The 17,089-nt window shown below is 43.2% G+C and overlaps 1 protein-coding gene across 1 annotated transcript in view; it reads right to left on the bottom strand.

The window, feature by feature from the left end:
- The window catches only part of LOC144763252 (uncharacterized), a 124,663-nt gene that overhangs the window by 27,053 nt on the left and 80,521 nt on the right, over positions 1-17,089 (bottom strand). Inside the window, exons 5-6 of the mRNA XM_078648690.1 lie at positions 6,542-6,655; positions 3,765-3,851 (exon numbers count right to left, since the gene is read on the bottom strand). Coding sequence (XP_078504816.1) covers positions 3,765-3,851; positions 6,542-6,655 — 201 coding nt within the window. The remainder of the gene's footprint in view (positions 1-3,764; positions 3,852-6,541; positions 6,656-17,089) is intronic.

Raw genomic sequence — 17,089 nt, 5'->3', positions numbered from 1 at the left:
GAAAACAGTGAGTCACACAATCACCTACCATGTATCATCCGAGAACTTCAGATAAAATTATAATGGCCCTACTACAGAAATTCCCAGAAACCCTCTTTGTTTTTGTGTACACAAGCCTAATCAGGAGAAAGGGACACTAAAACACACATATTTTCTTCTCACCTGAATCCGATACAGGGAAAGAGAGTTTCAGTGTAAATATGGGAAAAGTTTCGAAATGCAAGGTGGGGAAAAACTTGAAATTCAAGGCAATTCAAATACGCAAAGGAGATTAGCATTTATGCCATTGACACTGTAATGATTCATGCCAATGACAGATATCTTAGAGCCATAAAGCAGGCCTTTCATATCCTCAGAAATTGTAAAGAAAACTCTATTCTAGAGAAGGCCCAACACAAACTTCACTTTGCTGCACCTTCAGAGGTACAGTGCCTAACAGCAGCACAATTGCCAATGTCCTAGTGAATAATCTGCAGCTTAGGGTACCATGCAAGATGGACCACCCCCCAATACTTTTGGCCTGCAACAAATAGCTTAATCGGCACTGGACCGGGCAACCTATTGGTCAGCCCCCTTTCCGGGCAGTGCCATTGATCCTTATTTGTGAAGCCTCTTAGATCATGCAACCACCATGACACGAAAGCTGCCGCTATACAGACACCTCATATGTTCAAAGGAACCTACTTCCTGACAGGTCTCCATTCCTGTTCAAAAAGTGAGTCTCATCAACCCATTGTACCCAGATGTATTCCTTGGAGATATAATACCTTATCAACCAAAATGAACTTGAAATAGGTGGGTTATCTGCAACTTTGCTTGGAGAGAACTCTGGCATCATTGCCTCCAGATAATCACTGCAGGGCTGCAAAGTATCCTTCAGCATCAATCACCAAGATCAGCACACTACTGGAAGCTAGATAGCATTGAATCCCTAATTGGTTGTAAATAATAAGACACTTTTTACAAGTGCAATAGTAACTGCAAGTGTTTTCATTCTCCAGAAGATTATCAGATCTCAATCAGGTCAGTGGCCCGAATTCAAGGTATATTAGGTGCTGGAACATTAGCTGCTTTATACTATACCATTGGTTATAATGTAGTTGGTTGAAGCTGAAAGTGTCCCTTTTTTTCAAAGCAGAACCTCAGCACATGCCTTTGGAAATTTATGGGAATGCTTTTAATAGGTCCACTCCCTCCTTCTTAACTGACCCGCTACAAAACATAGAAACAATCTTGTGTGGGAGAGGTGAGTGAGTAAAGATTAAACAACTTAAATGAAATGCTAGGTATGTTATTGCAAACTGTGGTAAATCAGTGGTATCTATTTTAAAAAAGTCTGGGGATGCGGCTGGCCAGTAGCCAAGATAGCTCTCTTACCAATTCCTCTCTTTAAATCCGGTGACAGGCAAGCACAGGATCCATGCTACATGTCTAGAAACCTATGAGGCAGCTATGGAGTCTCTTTTTTTACTATTTTTAGATGGCTTTGTCGCCGTGGATGGAGGTGCTCTGTTCTCCCTCAAGCACACTGGAATAATGGAGAGGTCACAATTCCACACCTGCGAAATCTGAGTTGGCAGTGGAAAACCCACTGGTCCAGTAGTTCATTTCCTCAGCTAGGATTGGGAGGCACCAAAAACAAACTTGTGCTAGCAGCTGAAAAGGCAGATTGGCACAGTGATAACAGTGCAATTTAACCAGGACCACTGAGGATTCTTCGGTGGCACTGTTACATGGTAGTGGTCGGGAGGTGATCCCAACAGGGGACGGGAGGTGAGCCCAGCAGGGGATCAAGACCTGTTCTTTTCTGCATCACCGCCTTTAAAGTACCTGAGGTGGCTTTTTGGAGGACACATCTCTGTATAAAATCTGTTGGCTTGGGCATTGCTTCCCTTTTGACCATCTCGAGCAGATTTTTCCAGGACCCAGCTATGAATCTATCAGCACAACCAAATCTGACGTACTGTAGTGGCCCTTGCTGATAAGAAACCACTTTGTCTCACAAAACAAAACAGCAGCCACTGGAGCTTAGCAGTCCAAAGGCCGAAGGATCTTAATGAGGCCAGTAAGAAACGGTAACAAATTGTCAAGACAAGACTGATTTAAGTAAAAGTGAAATATTTATCATGCTGAGGTGATGCAGAAAGCAGCCAACATTGAGAATGCAGTAGAAACAGTAGAGTTCAAGGTATAGGGGAATGGATCCAATCATGTCCTTCAGACGGAGAGACAAGTGTGGACTCAGCAGCCATGTTGCACACTGTAGAACATAAAGAACAAGAGTCAAGGGGCACTATGTAGCGGCCTGCAGGCATTTCGAAATTTCACCATAGAAAGCATTTTAAAACTTAGACTAAAAACTGGAGTTCCTGGACACGATGTGGTGGAGCACCTCTCTGGAGGTGCTGGGTATCCGCTTCTTGGTTTGAACAGCATTCCTTCCTGGTGCTATGAATAACGTTTTTGTAATTTACTAGCTGTTCAGGAGAGTAGGGCCAACCATGTTATTTCAGAAGTGTATTGATTATCAGTGCCAACCCGAAAGCTGGCTCTGCCAAGAACAGGGTTGTTTTAACTGGAGAAGGCTGTGGGCCTCATTAAGAGTTTGCCAGACAGGATACTCAGTATGACAAGTGCATTACATCCTATCCTATGACTTTGTAATATTTTGGAAGGGATATCCGTTCCCTTTTGACGGAGTATCCTGGCCGTCAAACACTAAACAAGGCCTTAGAGTCTTATTGCCACAAAGCACAAAGAGACAGACACTGGCAGAGGCAGCGGGCGATCCACGCCTACTCGTCCTTAATTTAATAAAATCCTAGGCAGCCCCAGGCTGGGAAAACATATTTCCTCTCTGCATGCACAACTAACAATCAGGCTGGATGTGAGAGCAAGGTATAAGCATGAAGGGAGGTCAGATCTTTATTAATAGATTGTAGATCTTGATGTTGCTGTGTAGTGTGGCTAAGATAAGTAAGTGAATGTTATTTTCCAAGGCTAAGTTATGTTTCCTGCACAGGTTACCATTTATTTCATCACTGCGCACCGAGTCGGTGCCAGTTTCACACTCATTGCTGGTAGGAGCTTTCACACAATGTCTAGTGGCTCTGTGGATCTCTAGGCTGTCAGAGCAAGGATATCCAAGTGTGTTGACTGTCTGCAAATGCTGAATCGCTATTCTCAGATGAATGTCCATGGGGTGAGAGGAAAATTCCCGATGCTAATCATAGATTCTCAGGCTGCAATTCAAATAATTTGTTAACTAATTTCCGATTGCATCTGCAAAATTAAGGTGAAAATAAAAGGGTTGAAAGTTTTGCGCAGGACCTTCAACCCGACAACTCTTAATCTGTTGATCGTTTTAGATCTTAATTCTCAGAATTTCCAGGTTTTTTTTCTCTTTCTCTTTGTGATGATTTCACGAGCAGGATAGATGCAAATTCTAAGCAGGGACGTGAGACTTCAAAAAAGCTTTCTTTTCAAGTGTGCTTACATTAAGGCTAGACAGCTGTGTCATCTATTATGTACTTTTCTGGCTACAGCATGATGTTAGACTCTCAGTCTTCACTCACTCAGTTACCCTATGAGAATGTCTTGTTTGAAGAAGTGCTCTTGTGAATGGCATTTAAAATTAACTTACTATAAGAAAGACATTCAGACATTGACAGGCATAGTAAGTTATCCAGAAGTGCTCTTTGGCTATCAGATTTGCTTAAAATACTTTTTTTGATAGTAAATTTGGACCATATTTAAGAACTCACCCGTTGAACTGTTTTCAATTTCTTCTAACTCAGATTCCTGATTTCCCATGCAAAAGTTGTCACACTCTTCTTTAATGGTGACTGAAACTGGAATGATATCCAAATTCCCAGTTAATACAAAATAACAATTTCAGCCGCAGTATCTGCTATTTATTGCACACAAAGTTATGCTCTTCAGTCTTCGGTACAGTCAATAAATTATTCTTACACAGGAATGTTTTTGTTGTGCTTTAAGGATGATACTCTACTCACTCCTCCTAAGGAACTTTCCCTGAAAACAAATTCAGAAATTTCTATCTCATCTCCATCCTTCAAGCAAGTTTGCAAACCTGTGACTATCAGTGCCACAATTAACTCTATCCATTCACAATTTAACAATCACACACAACCATGAACATTTTCATGAATTCTGCTTACCAACACAGCATATTTCTATTCGTGTGTTTCTCAGTGTAGATGCCTCCTTGGATACTAGAGCCCACAAAAAATTGAGATGTCCATGGAATGATCTTTTCCCGCCCCTTTAGGAGTTTTCTGTGTATGATTACATTTTATTTGTTTTTGAAACACCTCTTTTTTGAAGATATTGCATGTTTTTCACATATCCACTCTAACCACATCCTGGCAAATTACCTAATTATTTTCTACTGTTCGTTATTGATAAATGTGTTGTTATCATTGGCTCTTGAAAAACCACTCATTCACTAGTGTATTCAGTCAAACAGGGCACCTGCATCTTTGTGTTTGCCCCTTGACTTCTCAACCTGATTTTAGTCTCAAGTGATTTCCTTTGGGGGATGTGACACTTTCTTTAGGGAAATCAAATCCTGCAAAGTGATCTTAGAAAGAACATGGATATGCACATTGCTCCCATACTATAATTTGCTGAGGTTATCAAATGTTGTTGTTTTCACAAAACTTGACAATAGCAAGCTTGTGTTTTTGAGCTCCTCACTACTCCTGTAAGACACTGTATCACAGCCTTAACTTTGCCACGTGCATTCTTTGAACACCCAAAAGGCACTTCTACACCTGTCTTCTGATTTGCTCAAGTCCAGTCTAGAGGAGTACCTAAACTTCGTTTGTCAGCTCTAGACCTTGAATTTTCCCTTATTGCCCACTGAAGTAACTCTTATTACACTCCATGCAGGTTTCGGTAAATCACTGCTCCACATTAGGTCAATTTTTGTTACAGATCCATGTCTTTTGTGTATGTTATCGTTGAAATGTCCTTCACATAACTTTACATGATGTGCCCAATTACCAATGCTCAGCTTTATAAATGATGTAAAATATTTTTACTGAGTAATATCTAATGATTATAAAATCCAATAGCAGATAAGAAATTGATGGGGAGTCCAGTCTGCTATTTTTCCTCCCACACTTGAAGAACATATCTTATATTTATTCTGGCTTCTACAAGAACAAAACAGAACATCAATTAAATATGCACTCCCTCCCTTTTACTAACATTCCCTAAAGAGTCATACATTTCTGATCATAGGCCACCTACACTCTTAGCAGTAAACAGCTGTGAATATGTGTTAAGTAACTTCATGCCTTGTCTCAAATGTTTTGTTATCTCTCTTTATTTGACACTGTTATAAATCCATGAGGCATGAAAAACAATGACCTGTGAATGAATAAATAGTACCCTCTGTTGCAACACAGATCAATAATTCGCCAGTATGAGATGTTTAACGCATAGTACCAGTCTTTCACATTCCACCTCTGTGCTTTACTATTTTTTCATATTAACAAATCCAAGAAAGCTTAGGCCCTTGGCCAAAATACAAGAAATTCTGTAAAAGAGGAAATATTGAGTTTATATTTCGGCTCATCTTCATCAGATAGCTAAGAACAAAGTAGACTGGGAAGTCACTTATGCCTGCTGCTAGGGCCTAACTACTTCAAACATTGTGCAACAATGTGGTGTAATAAGAAGTCTGCTGAGCATCGATGGGCATGGATTAAAAGTTCAGCAATGCAAGGCAACTTGAAATGAAGGATTCAATGTCTTGGACTCCAATTATTATATATTATCTGTTAATCCCATACAACTTGCAAACCCTTACTTATTCCATCGTAAGTACATTATATTTGCAATTTAAAAAAAAATGTTTCTAGCAATGAAAGGCAGGTATACATTAAATAATTCTTGAAGGTTTACAGATCAGAAGATGGACTGGTGGAGCTGGAATGAAACCCACCTTCGTCTGTTTTTGGTTTTTGTTAGTTTTACTTGAATTCACAAAAGTAGAGGGGGAAAGGAAGGAGGCAGGGAGTTACATAGTTACTTTTTTCAAATGAAAACTACAATTATTGTACAGACGTGTATCAAGCAGCATGAATGTTGAAAACCATATTATGAGCACAGCAACCAATGTTTTTGAGACTATACGAATAATACGCTTATCGAACCTTGCTGCCCAAACCGTAATATGCAAATGTGACAATAGCTCATACTGCATGTGATTGAGAAACACCATTAAAGTTTGTACAAAATAAATAAATACTTGAATTCACAACAGATAAAACTGCATGGTCCTTGACTCTGATTTAGTGTCTCCTTCTGAAATAAATTCTGTTTCTTCGACTATCCCCATACATCTACTCTTTGCCCTGGCCCAACAAACTGGTGTACTAACCACAGTTGTCCCTCGCTTCTATTACTTTGCTGACCATTTGCTTCTTTTGATTTCGATTGCACAGATGGACTATCCTGAAACGGCCAATCCCACAAATCTCAAAAAATAAAAAGGATGCTTGTAACTTACCTGAGCAGGGTCCAGCATGACTTCTTCCCTCTTCTGAGCTTTGCTGCTCCATCAAGCTAGTCTCAAACTCTTGTTCTGCCCTTAAAATATTGTCGAAGCTCAAAATTGGATATCCTGCGTGGCAAATAGCTACAGTTAAATTTTCAATATTCCAATTTTTGTGATCAACTGTTAGGTGCAACTTCACAGCACAGTAGGCCGACTTACTGCAGAGAAACACAGAACTCGATAGAGAACAAATGAACATAAAGATAGACATTCTGTAACAAATTTACTTTGGCCCATGTGCTGGTGTTAATATCTACATTGCCACAAACGAGGTATCTAAAATATTTCCACAAAATACTGATGCAGTTATGCAAACTGACTAATTGAAACTGTAAGATCAACAAGATAAAATTGCAACAACACTAAAACAGATGTTTAAAAAAAAAAAAGCAACAGAAAGTATCAGGCAAAGGTCCACCTTCCACACTTAATATCAGTCTCCTCCCATATTGAAAACCTAAGCAACGCCGACAGCCCAGAAAATGCCGACTATTTTATCAAAGTAAGCACTGTGACAATATCAACTTGCAGTACTTTAGTCAACTGATAAGAGCTCTACTACTGACATATCCATCATGGTGTGATTATTATCCAAAAATCTTGGAGAAAATTCTGTGATATTTTACCACATAATAGGCTTTTCTGAAGCATAGTCGAGGACATCAAAAGAAAGTAAATCACATAATGAACTGAGACTGTAATTAAACACAGATGTGAAGTCAAAGTGATTCTGGAGCATCATGCTACATTATGCACATCATGAGTCTTTGCCATAGAGACTGCATAGCCTCTGAAACACATAATTTTTGAGCCACTTTCCTTAACCCGGCAACTTATAAAGTATGATTCTCATTCCCATATCGCTTTCATTGCCGATGGGTTTATCAGGGTAGTAGAACATGTGCAGGAATATGCTGAACGACACTTGATAAGGTTTACATTTAAACTAATGGATCTTGATTGAGGCCTATCCATTGATATCAATAAATAGTATATCAAAAAAGAGGCTGCAGCGGGGGCTTTTGATAACAACAAGGGAACCACTGCGAGTCCATCAGTTCGCTGAAGGCGAACATTCTTGTAGTGTTGTCATAGCTACTAGAATGCGCGTGTTAGCCAACAGGGAACGTGGATTACATATTGACAAGGGATGAAAAATAGTGACAAACATTATTTAACACTGTCATAATTTGAAGGCCTATAACCAGTAGCCTAAGGCAAGAAACCCACTTCTTAACCATGTGGGAAACTTATTAATAATTACTTTCCTACAAAACCTTGCAATGACTGCTAAAATAAAAAAGAAGGCAAAGTCTTTGGCCTACGCAATGGCACCTATTTTTCCAGGCGAAAGTTGTGAAGGTCTATATAAAAGATTACACAGGTAAGTGGAAATCTCTACTTGCCAGCATTAGTTAAGATTAAACTAGGTTACACCTTTGTACTAGTTTCAAAGAATGGACAGATTACTTAAATTTTGGCAACATGAAACTATCAAATCTCTCACTCATATTGACTTCATTAGATGGTGCACTGACAAAATACTTGTATATACCAAGCAAGCATAAGTAATATCATTAATAACACACATTGTAAAACATGTTTGGTATAAGAGGCAGATGGGGACATAACCCACAGACCGAATTCCCATAAAGTCCTCCAGTTATTATTTACAGGAAGTAATACTAGCAAATGCTGCGCTTGGTCCTATCAATCCTTGCTGGAAGTTACCTAACCCGGGCTTTTACATAGTAAAATAAAGTGGGAAGATGGCATGAGCAGGTCATTTACTGAGAAGGAGTGGGAGAAGAATTTATTACACACACACAAGGTCTCTAGGGATGGCAGGGTCAAATATACAAGGGGCAGATTTATGATAACTGGCGCATCCCCAGGGATGCGCCAGTTATGTTGCGCCGCTGCTCCGCCACCCATGGTGCGCCGCATTTACAATGCGGCGCACCATGGGGCAAAAACGGCACAGATGCGTGACGCATCTGTGCCGTAAAGGTGGCGCATTGCTGGAGTTGCGTCGCAAGCGCGACGCAGCTCCAGCAAGGCTCGGGGGTGCCCCATCTATACAATGCTGTGTCAAGACCTACGCCTGCTTCAAGCAGGCGCAGGGTTTTGACGCAGCATTGGCCTGAAAGTGACTGAGTGAAATCTTATAGATTTCACTCAGCCACTTTTGCGAGGCGCACCTGCCCTGGAACGCCCACCCTGCGCCGGAACACCCACAAGTGGCGCAGGGCTTTACAACGTGACGCATCTGCCTAGATGCGTCACATTGTAAATGGGTCGTAGGGATGCGCCACGTTTACGCCGCAGTTGCGTGACGCAAACGTGGCACATTCCCATCATAAATCTGCCCCATAGTTTAGTTATGTGCACATGACTTGTATGACACTTAAGAGACTTAAGGCCCAATTTATTTTTTGGCAAACAGAGTTCACTCGATCAGGACGCCTGATAAATTCCTCTGCTGCCCTGACGGAGTCTTGGCCTGCGAAATTTAGAAATGTCTGCTGGCCCAGCAGACATTTCTACCATTGGTATGAACTGTTGTCACGGGGTTCCTATCAATGACATCTAATTTTGCTATCCAGCTACGTCAACATGATGGAGCTATAGAGCAAAGTACAAAGTTTATTTTTATTTTCAAAAAGAAAATCCCAAAGTGTATTTTTTTATAAAATAAAAAAAGACATGCCTCCTAGTCATGGGAGTATATAGTTGCTAGGGTGGGATTGAATACTTTTCAGTGCCCCCCTACTACCAGGTTTTTCCTGGTGGTGACGGGCATTGAAATACAGCAAAATGTCCCCCCATCTAAATTAGGTGGATGGACATGCAGCCAAGCCTCCAATGGCCTTTACTCTGTTGTGCCGTCGGAGAAGTTTGACCATCGCATGGCCAGAGTAGTCTCCACTGTCGTCAAAGTATGATCCGTCTCCATTTAAATCAGGTGGGCAGACCACTGTCTTCCTTGGCATGAAGGGAACTTTGTCGCTGATGCAGGTGAGTTCCCTTTCAGACAAGATCTAAATAGACTAACCTCATATGGGGAATGGATAACCTTAGCCGCCCTAGCTTTAGTCAGGGTACTGGAGATTTTTATCATATGGTCTGGAGTTAAGTTGTACTTGCTGCTCAGCCAGGGTGAGTGCGGTGTGGAATGTTGGGATGGATGACGCTATGGAATGTTGGGTGAGTGAGCTTGGCAGTTGGAGGATGGGCTGAGCAACAGGAAGGCTGTTCCTGGTGGGGCTCTCTGTACCTGTAACCTGGAGCTATCTACCTTAATAAATATCATTTTAAGTTACCCGAAACCAGGATCTTCGTTTTCATTACCACAAGTTACATAGAAGTGTAAGTATTCTGGAGGGGGTGATTGAACAACTCGTGACTCGTTCAAGACCAAATGCTAAAAGAGCTAGTTACAGATTCATAGAACTGGCATTGAAAGTGGCCAAGTGATGTATAGTTATGCACTTGGGAGCAGCATCCCTTACCCTACAAGTTAGGTGGCGTAATGATGTCAACAGACAAAGTAGAGAAGAGGCACATCAGTAGTAAGCCATTAACCTGCATGTGGTACAAAATCCTCTTTAATTTTGAAGGTGCAACTGCAACCAACTGTAATGGGCCCTTGTCTGGAACCGTAAGCATGTACCCGGGGATGTTTGTCTTACTTCCTTCACCACTCTTGCCCTAGTGCATGGCGGAACTTCACCTAGGTACTAGTTCAACTATGATAAATAATTTGGAATTGCAATACGTTGTGTACATCGATTTGTTTATTAAAAGCTAACTTGTAGTACATGAATGATCTATAACAGCTGCAACCTCTTGTAGCACAGACTACGCACATCTCTGGTGATAACTGCTTTTCACTTGAATTGATTGAACTGAATTGATAGTATCACTTAAATACTGACTGAAAGAAAATCAATAAACAGATTTAAAACTAATTAAATATATAAATAAATACAGAAAGCATGTCTGGTATGCTCATGGCAATAAGAACACAAGATATTTAGATTTCCTAAACCACAGACTCTAAAAATGTAGTGTTACTCCTTTGAATGGTAAATGTAAGGACACGTTCTCGTCAGCCAGCAGATTATTTGTCAAACGCTAAAGGTGTATATCCTTAAAAATTGAAGATGGAAATGAGATGGCAGGCAAAGGAAGATGTGTGAATTAGCTCTTTTAACCTACCCAACACGTTTCTTTCACCACTGGCTAACAGAAGTAAGCATTTCCCTACAAAGCCCTACTCATAACACGATCTGGTCAATAAAATCCTAGCACACAAGTTGACAGGCTTGTCAGTTACTCATGATAATTACTCAAGATAACAGCTAAGTGTAGTAGTTTGCATAGTACCTTTGTTAGTACCCATTGTGATGTATCTCCTAGGTTACGGAATATTACTGTTCAAATGCTGAGGGTGGTTATGTCATTCTGTCTGGAAGCTGTGGAGATGAACGGTCAATAAACGTAGTGTTACTTCACCTACCTGCCTTGGCGTCATCACTACACTAAGTATCCGTCGAGAACACACAGAAAGTTGTTTTAGTCTTCTGAATCTTGACCTGAGTGCTAGGGAGAATATAGTCCTATGATATTCTTCACTACTTTTCTAGGCCAGGAAATATAGCCGCTCTCTCTGATTCAATGAGTGGAAGTAGAACATTAAACTATAAAAATTAGGGAAACCGTGTCATCTTTTTGAGATGTTTGACTTGGTAGAGGTGTGGCGTGCTCAACATCCCCTGGACCAGGTATATTTGCACTACACAGGGGCAACGCACACATACTCTCGATTGAACTACATTTTAGCAACCAGAGGGGAATCTCACAGAATAGAAGACATGCTCTACACTAGCAGGGTCCTTTCTGATCATTCCCCACTAACTTTACATATCAATGTCAGAACTACCAGGCCCGGATCACCACAGGGAGATTACCGGTGGCAATTCTACGAGACGCAACACACACCCTCCTGCTGCATGATGAAATAACACAGTACTTTAGACACAACAAGAACACTTCTACAGAGGAGGGAAGGGAAGGGACAGTAATCAGGGTGGTTTTGAGAGACTTGGTGATATCTCTAATCACTTCTACAAGGTGGGCGTTAGATAGGGACTTTAACACTCCTGATCGGAATCTCGAAGTATAACAAACAAACTCGCTCCAGGGTGTTGAGACGACTAGGCAAGAACAGGAACTGGGGGGGAGAAATCCTACAACAAATGGCAGAAAAGGAGATGCTGCATAACATACAGTACCAACAGTTGCTTCACCAGGGGAGGGACAGAACTGGGAGGGTACTAGCTTGACTTTTACACCAAGATAGAACCCTGTCCACAATTACAGCTGTACGAAAATAACAGGGTGTCATTGTGAACACACAGCATCAGATTAATGACACATTTTACTCCTACAAAAGGGCACTTTAGAAGCATCCCCCAACCCAGGCAGAGGATGAAACATATTCCAAAAGCAAACGATCCGTAGGCTCACACAGGCACAGAGGGAACTGCTTAAGGCACCACTCATAAAAACCGAGAATAAGGCAGCAACATGAGACTAAAATACATCCAATGCCCCAGGGCCAGATGGCCTTCCGGCTCAGTGGTATCAGACTATTGCAGAGATACTATCAGAAAAACTTATGGCAGTGTACCGGTGGTGTTGAAGTGTGGGGCGCGACCAAAAATCATGAGAGAGGCAACTATTATATTTCTAAATAAGCAGGGTAAAGATCCTTGGCCTGTCAGGCATAGAGACTGCTCTCAATATTGAACTTGGACAAATTGTTGCTGTACTGTCAGCATGATGCCTGAGATGGGTCATAGTGGATTTAGTACACCCAGACCAAAACAGGTTAATTCCGAATAGGCACAGAGCACTGAATATTAGGCGAATGGCACATGTGATGGGCGCATTAGAGAACAGTGGGGACTACGTGGCCTTGGTGTCACTTGACACTGATGGCCTTGGTGTCACTTGACACTGAGAAAGCTTTTGAAATGAATAGCAGGCAATGCCTATGTGCCACACTGACCACTATGAATTTCGGGCCACAGTTTCAAAAGCTTGTGACTCTTTTATACACGCAGCCCCTATCCAGAGTCAGGATCAATGGCTTCACATCACCTGAGTGGGAGCTTCAGAGGGAAACCTGGCAGGGTTGTCCCCTGTCCCTCCTCCTCTTTGCATTTTCAGCAGAATCGTGACTACTGTCCCACTCTTCGTTTGAACTATAAGGCTCTTCTTCAAAAATACAAGTCAGCCATCCTAGCCGCCAAGTCGAAATATTTTTCGGACCGCGTCGCCCTTTCGGCAAATAAATCTCGCGAGATTTTCACACTGATCCGCAGCCTTGCCACCTCTGACCGTGCAGGTCTTTCTCCTGCCCCCTCTCAATCTCTTTGTCATTCCTTGAATGACTTTTTTATCAATAAAATCATCAACATTAAGGCCAACATTCCGATCGTGCCCTATCCCGACGTGCCGGATCACTCCCCTCCCTCCCCCTCTGTTTTGGACCACTTCAAGCCTATCACACCAGAGCTCTTTCTTGACCTTCTGGTTAAGGTCAAGTCTGGCTCGCCGGCGGACTGTGCTCCTGCCCGTATTCTTAGAACCCTCTACACTAGCTGTCCCACCCCCCCTCTTACCTTTCTTAACTCCTGCTTGGCTTTGGGTTCTGTCCCCTCTTCTTTTAAGTCTGCCATCGTGCTTCCTATCCTGAAGAAAGCCGGCCTGGACCCTTCCCTTCCATCGAACTTTAGGCCGATCTCTCTTCTTCCCTATCTAGGGAAAATTCTTGAGAGCCATGTGACATCTTGTCTCTCTTCCTACATAGAGGAGAATAACATCCTGGCCTCTCACCAGGCTGGCTTTCGACCAGGCCACTCAACCGAGGGCGTGGTCCTTGCGGTCCTGGATGAATTGAAGGGCAAGGCCGACAGTAACCTTCCCCAGGCCTTAGTCCTGTTGGATCTGTCCGCTGCGTTTGACACGGTCGATCATGCCATCCTTCTTGACCGTGTCAGCGCAGCGGGCATACAGGGCTCTGCCCTCTCCTGGATCACCTCCTTCCTTCAGGGACGGTCGCAGGCTGTCCATCTCTCTCACTTTTCGGCGCCTCCCCTTCCCGTCACTTGTGGTGTACCTCAAGGCTCTTCTTTGTCTCCTCTTCTTTTTAATCTCTACATCCGCCCTCTTATTTCCTCGCTTCTTGAGCTGGGGGTCTCGGTGTACAATTACGCGGACGACCTCCAGCTCGTCTTTGACCTCTCTTCCCCCCCTCACTCCCTTTCTAAGCTCAGCTCTACCCTGGTCTTCATTTCTCAGTGGATGAGCTTCAATCATTTGAAGCTCAACCCTGACAAGACTGAGCTTGTTCTCACTGGTGGCCCTTCTAATCCCTGGTCTTCAGTCCATTGGCCCCTTTCTTTTGGTTCCCCTCCTTCTCCTGTTTCCGCCGTCCGGACTTTGGGCATCAAGATCAGCAATGATCTTTCCATGCACGCGCACATCAGCTCTGTTGTATCCTCTTGTTTTCTTTCCCTCCGCCTCATCCGCAAAATCTCCCGTTTTTTTTCTGTTGATGCCCTCAAACTCATCATCACTGCCCTCATCACTTTCCGCCTGGATTATGGCAATGGCCTGTATGTCGGCATTCCAGCCTACGAGACTCGCCGTCTCCAGGCCATCCAGAACCAGGCGGCCCGTCTGGTTCTTCGTCTTCCCAAGTTCTCCCACATCACCCCTGCCCTTAAAAACCCTCCACTGGCTCCCCGTTCATTTCAGGTCCCAGTTTAAACTCGCCTGCTTGGCCTTTCGGGCGCATGCCCGTTCTGCTCCTCACTTCATTAACTCTCTGATTTCCTCTCACGTTCCCACCCGCACTCTTCGGTCCTCATCCCTCTCTCTTCTTCACGTCCCCCGCTTCCGCAAATCCCGCACAGGTGGCACACGCTTTTCTGTGCGGGCTCCTCAGATTTGGAACACTCTCCCTCTCTCTATTCGCTCTATTCCTATCTTCTCTCATTTTCGTAAAGCCCTTAAAACTTTCTTCTTTCTCCAGGCTTTCCCAGACTAATCCCCTCTTCTCCGTGTCCTCTGGTTAGACATTGAGGTGATCCTCAGCGCCAGGAAGCCGCTTGGCCACAGTGCGCTTTAGAAGTCTCTTTTTCATTTCATTTCATTTCATTTCATGTAGGTTGTGCCTAGTGGTGGATATCTGGGCCATCAAGACACAGATGCAGTGGCATGTGGTGCCGCTATAAGCAGATGATTTTCTAGTGTACACCTCAGACCCTAGTCAGTCGTTGGGGCTACTGGTGGATGAGCTGACATGTTTCGGAGGGCAGTCAGGGCCACAAATCAACCCGTAAAAGTCTGTATTGTATTCTTTTGGGCGCCTGCAATGAGTACCCCATGAGGCACTGCCACACATGGTGACACTGTGGTGTGTGGACTCATTTAGATATTTGGGGATTGAAACTACACATTACGAGCAATGATGGTTAGAATTCAATCCAATATGGTTATTGACTGATCCCCGCAACAGTGTCGCCTACTGGTTGTCGCTATCCCTGACATTGGTTGGCAGGATTGACAATTCTGAAAAAGTTGATTCTCCCACGCTGGTTGTATCTGCTCCCTGTTTCTCATACCACACAAGATATTGAGACACTTGAGATCATTGCTGATAGCCATAGTTTGGGGCAAGTAGTGTAGTAGGGGCAGTATGGAATCACTACAATGCACTTATGAGTTGTGAGGGCTCAGAGTCCCAGATATGGAGGCCCACTATCAAGCGGTGCAGCCGCAATTTGTAGCGGGTCGTATGACCTACAGAATAGTACGGCTGGGAGGCTATTAGATGGGAGCCCGGTGATGGACACACTAACAAAACAACTGTATGCTGGAGGGCACACAACAGTTGCAGATTAAGTACAAATTACCCTGCGTGCATGGCAAATGTATTTGACCAGATTGGGCAAAGAACATCCATATGCTGGGGCTGTGTCTTTATGGGACACACCGGCATTTCATCACAGTGATGAACTTATGGGATTGACAACATGGAAGGCAGGAGGCTGTAGAACGGGTGAAGACCTCTAAGAGGGTGGCTGTTTTATCCCCCAGCAGCAGGCCGTTGAGCTGTTCGGTTTTGGAGCAAAGTCAATAACTTTATTACTACGCATTATGCCACATGGCTCAGAAAGCGTGGGGTACGTTGAGCCATAGCAAACATTGTATCCCAAAAGCTGGACCTACTGCTCCGCACAGATGGCAGTCGAGGAATCATAATTCGGATTTATATAGCCATGAGTGCTGATATCTGTAACCCCTTCCATGGTCTAGGGCAAAATGGGAAACAGATTGTGCTCAGGACTTCACTGATGCCCAGTGGAGTGGTGCACTGGCTCTCCTTCGCGCCATCACTTGTAATGCTCGCTTCCAAATGAATTCTCTTTAACTTTATACATAGAACGTATGACGCCCCAGCCATGCTGCATAAAATAGACCCCACTAGCATGTAAGAATGTCCTAAATGCTGCCAGATAGAGGTTGCATATTTCCTATGGCATGGCACTGCCCCCGGGTATATGCATACTTGGTGCAGATAGCTGATTGCTTTCAGACAGAATTCCAGGTGGACCTGCATAATAACTTGCAAGTCTGCCTGCTAGATATAGAAGCTTGCAGGCACCGGTGGTGGTTAGCTGGACAAAAGATGCTGGGGAGTGGTGCATAGGAGAAGAAATCAGGATGAAACTAGTAAGGTGGGATAAAAAGCTAAACAAAGACCTCAAGCTTTGGCACCTGTTGACCAAAAATCTGCAGTTTCGGCCAGATGAGCACCCTCCTTGAATGGTACTAGACTTCCGCTCCTCAATAGTAGCTGAAACGATTTTTTCCCAGTGCGCCACTGGGGGATTATAGGGATGTATGGGCACTGGGGCTCCCCACATCAGCGGGCATTCAAATGGTAATATGTCAATGATGGTGACTAACATGGAGTGACCTTCCCAGGTAGAAAGCTAGTCCATTGCATGGTGCATCCTCAGTAGAATTTCTACAACGTGGAGATATCAGTGTGGCTAGAATTGCAGATAAGGACTACTTCCAGGCTGCAGTACTAATAATGTATTACTATGTGTTATTCTATCCAAGCTCTTTCATATTTTCTTTGCTGAAGGCTATTGGCGGCACACTTAGCCTTTGTTCAGCAGGCTTATCTGTCTGCCTGTCAATGCAGGCAATAATAGTAGACACGGCTTTTACACTGAACACTCATTCTTTGTTCAGAAAAGGTAAGAGGAGGTGAACCACCTTCGAAACTCCTATTAGATCCATTCTTTCGTAATAATATCAGTTTAGTTAGCCAAACAGGTGAAGGAGGTTATTGAAAATAATGACATAAAGAAAAGCTCAATGATATTACCAGCATGTTACAATACTATTTAT

This window comes from Lissotriton helveticus, chromosome 6 (assembly GCF_964261635.1).
Source record: "Lissotriton helveticus chromosome 6, aLisHel1.1, whole genome shotgun sequence".
NCBI lineage: Eukaryota > Metazoa > Chordata > Amphibia > Caudata > Salamandridae > Lissotriton > Lissotriton helveticus.
Note: the sequence above shows the minus strand (reverse complement) of the source record. Positions and strands in the feature narration are given on the sequence as shown.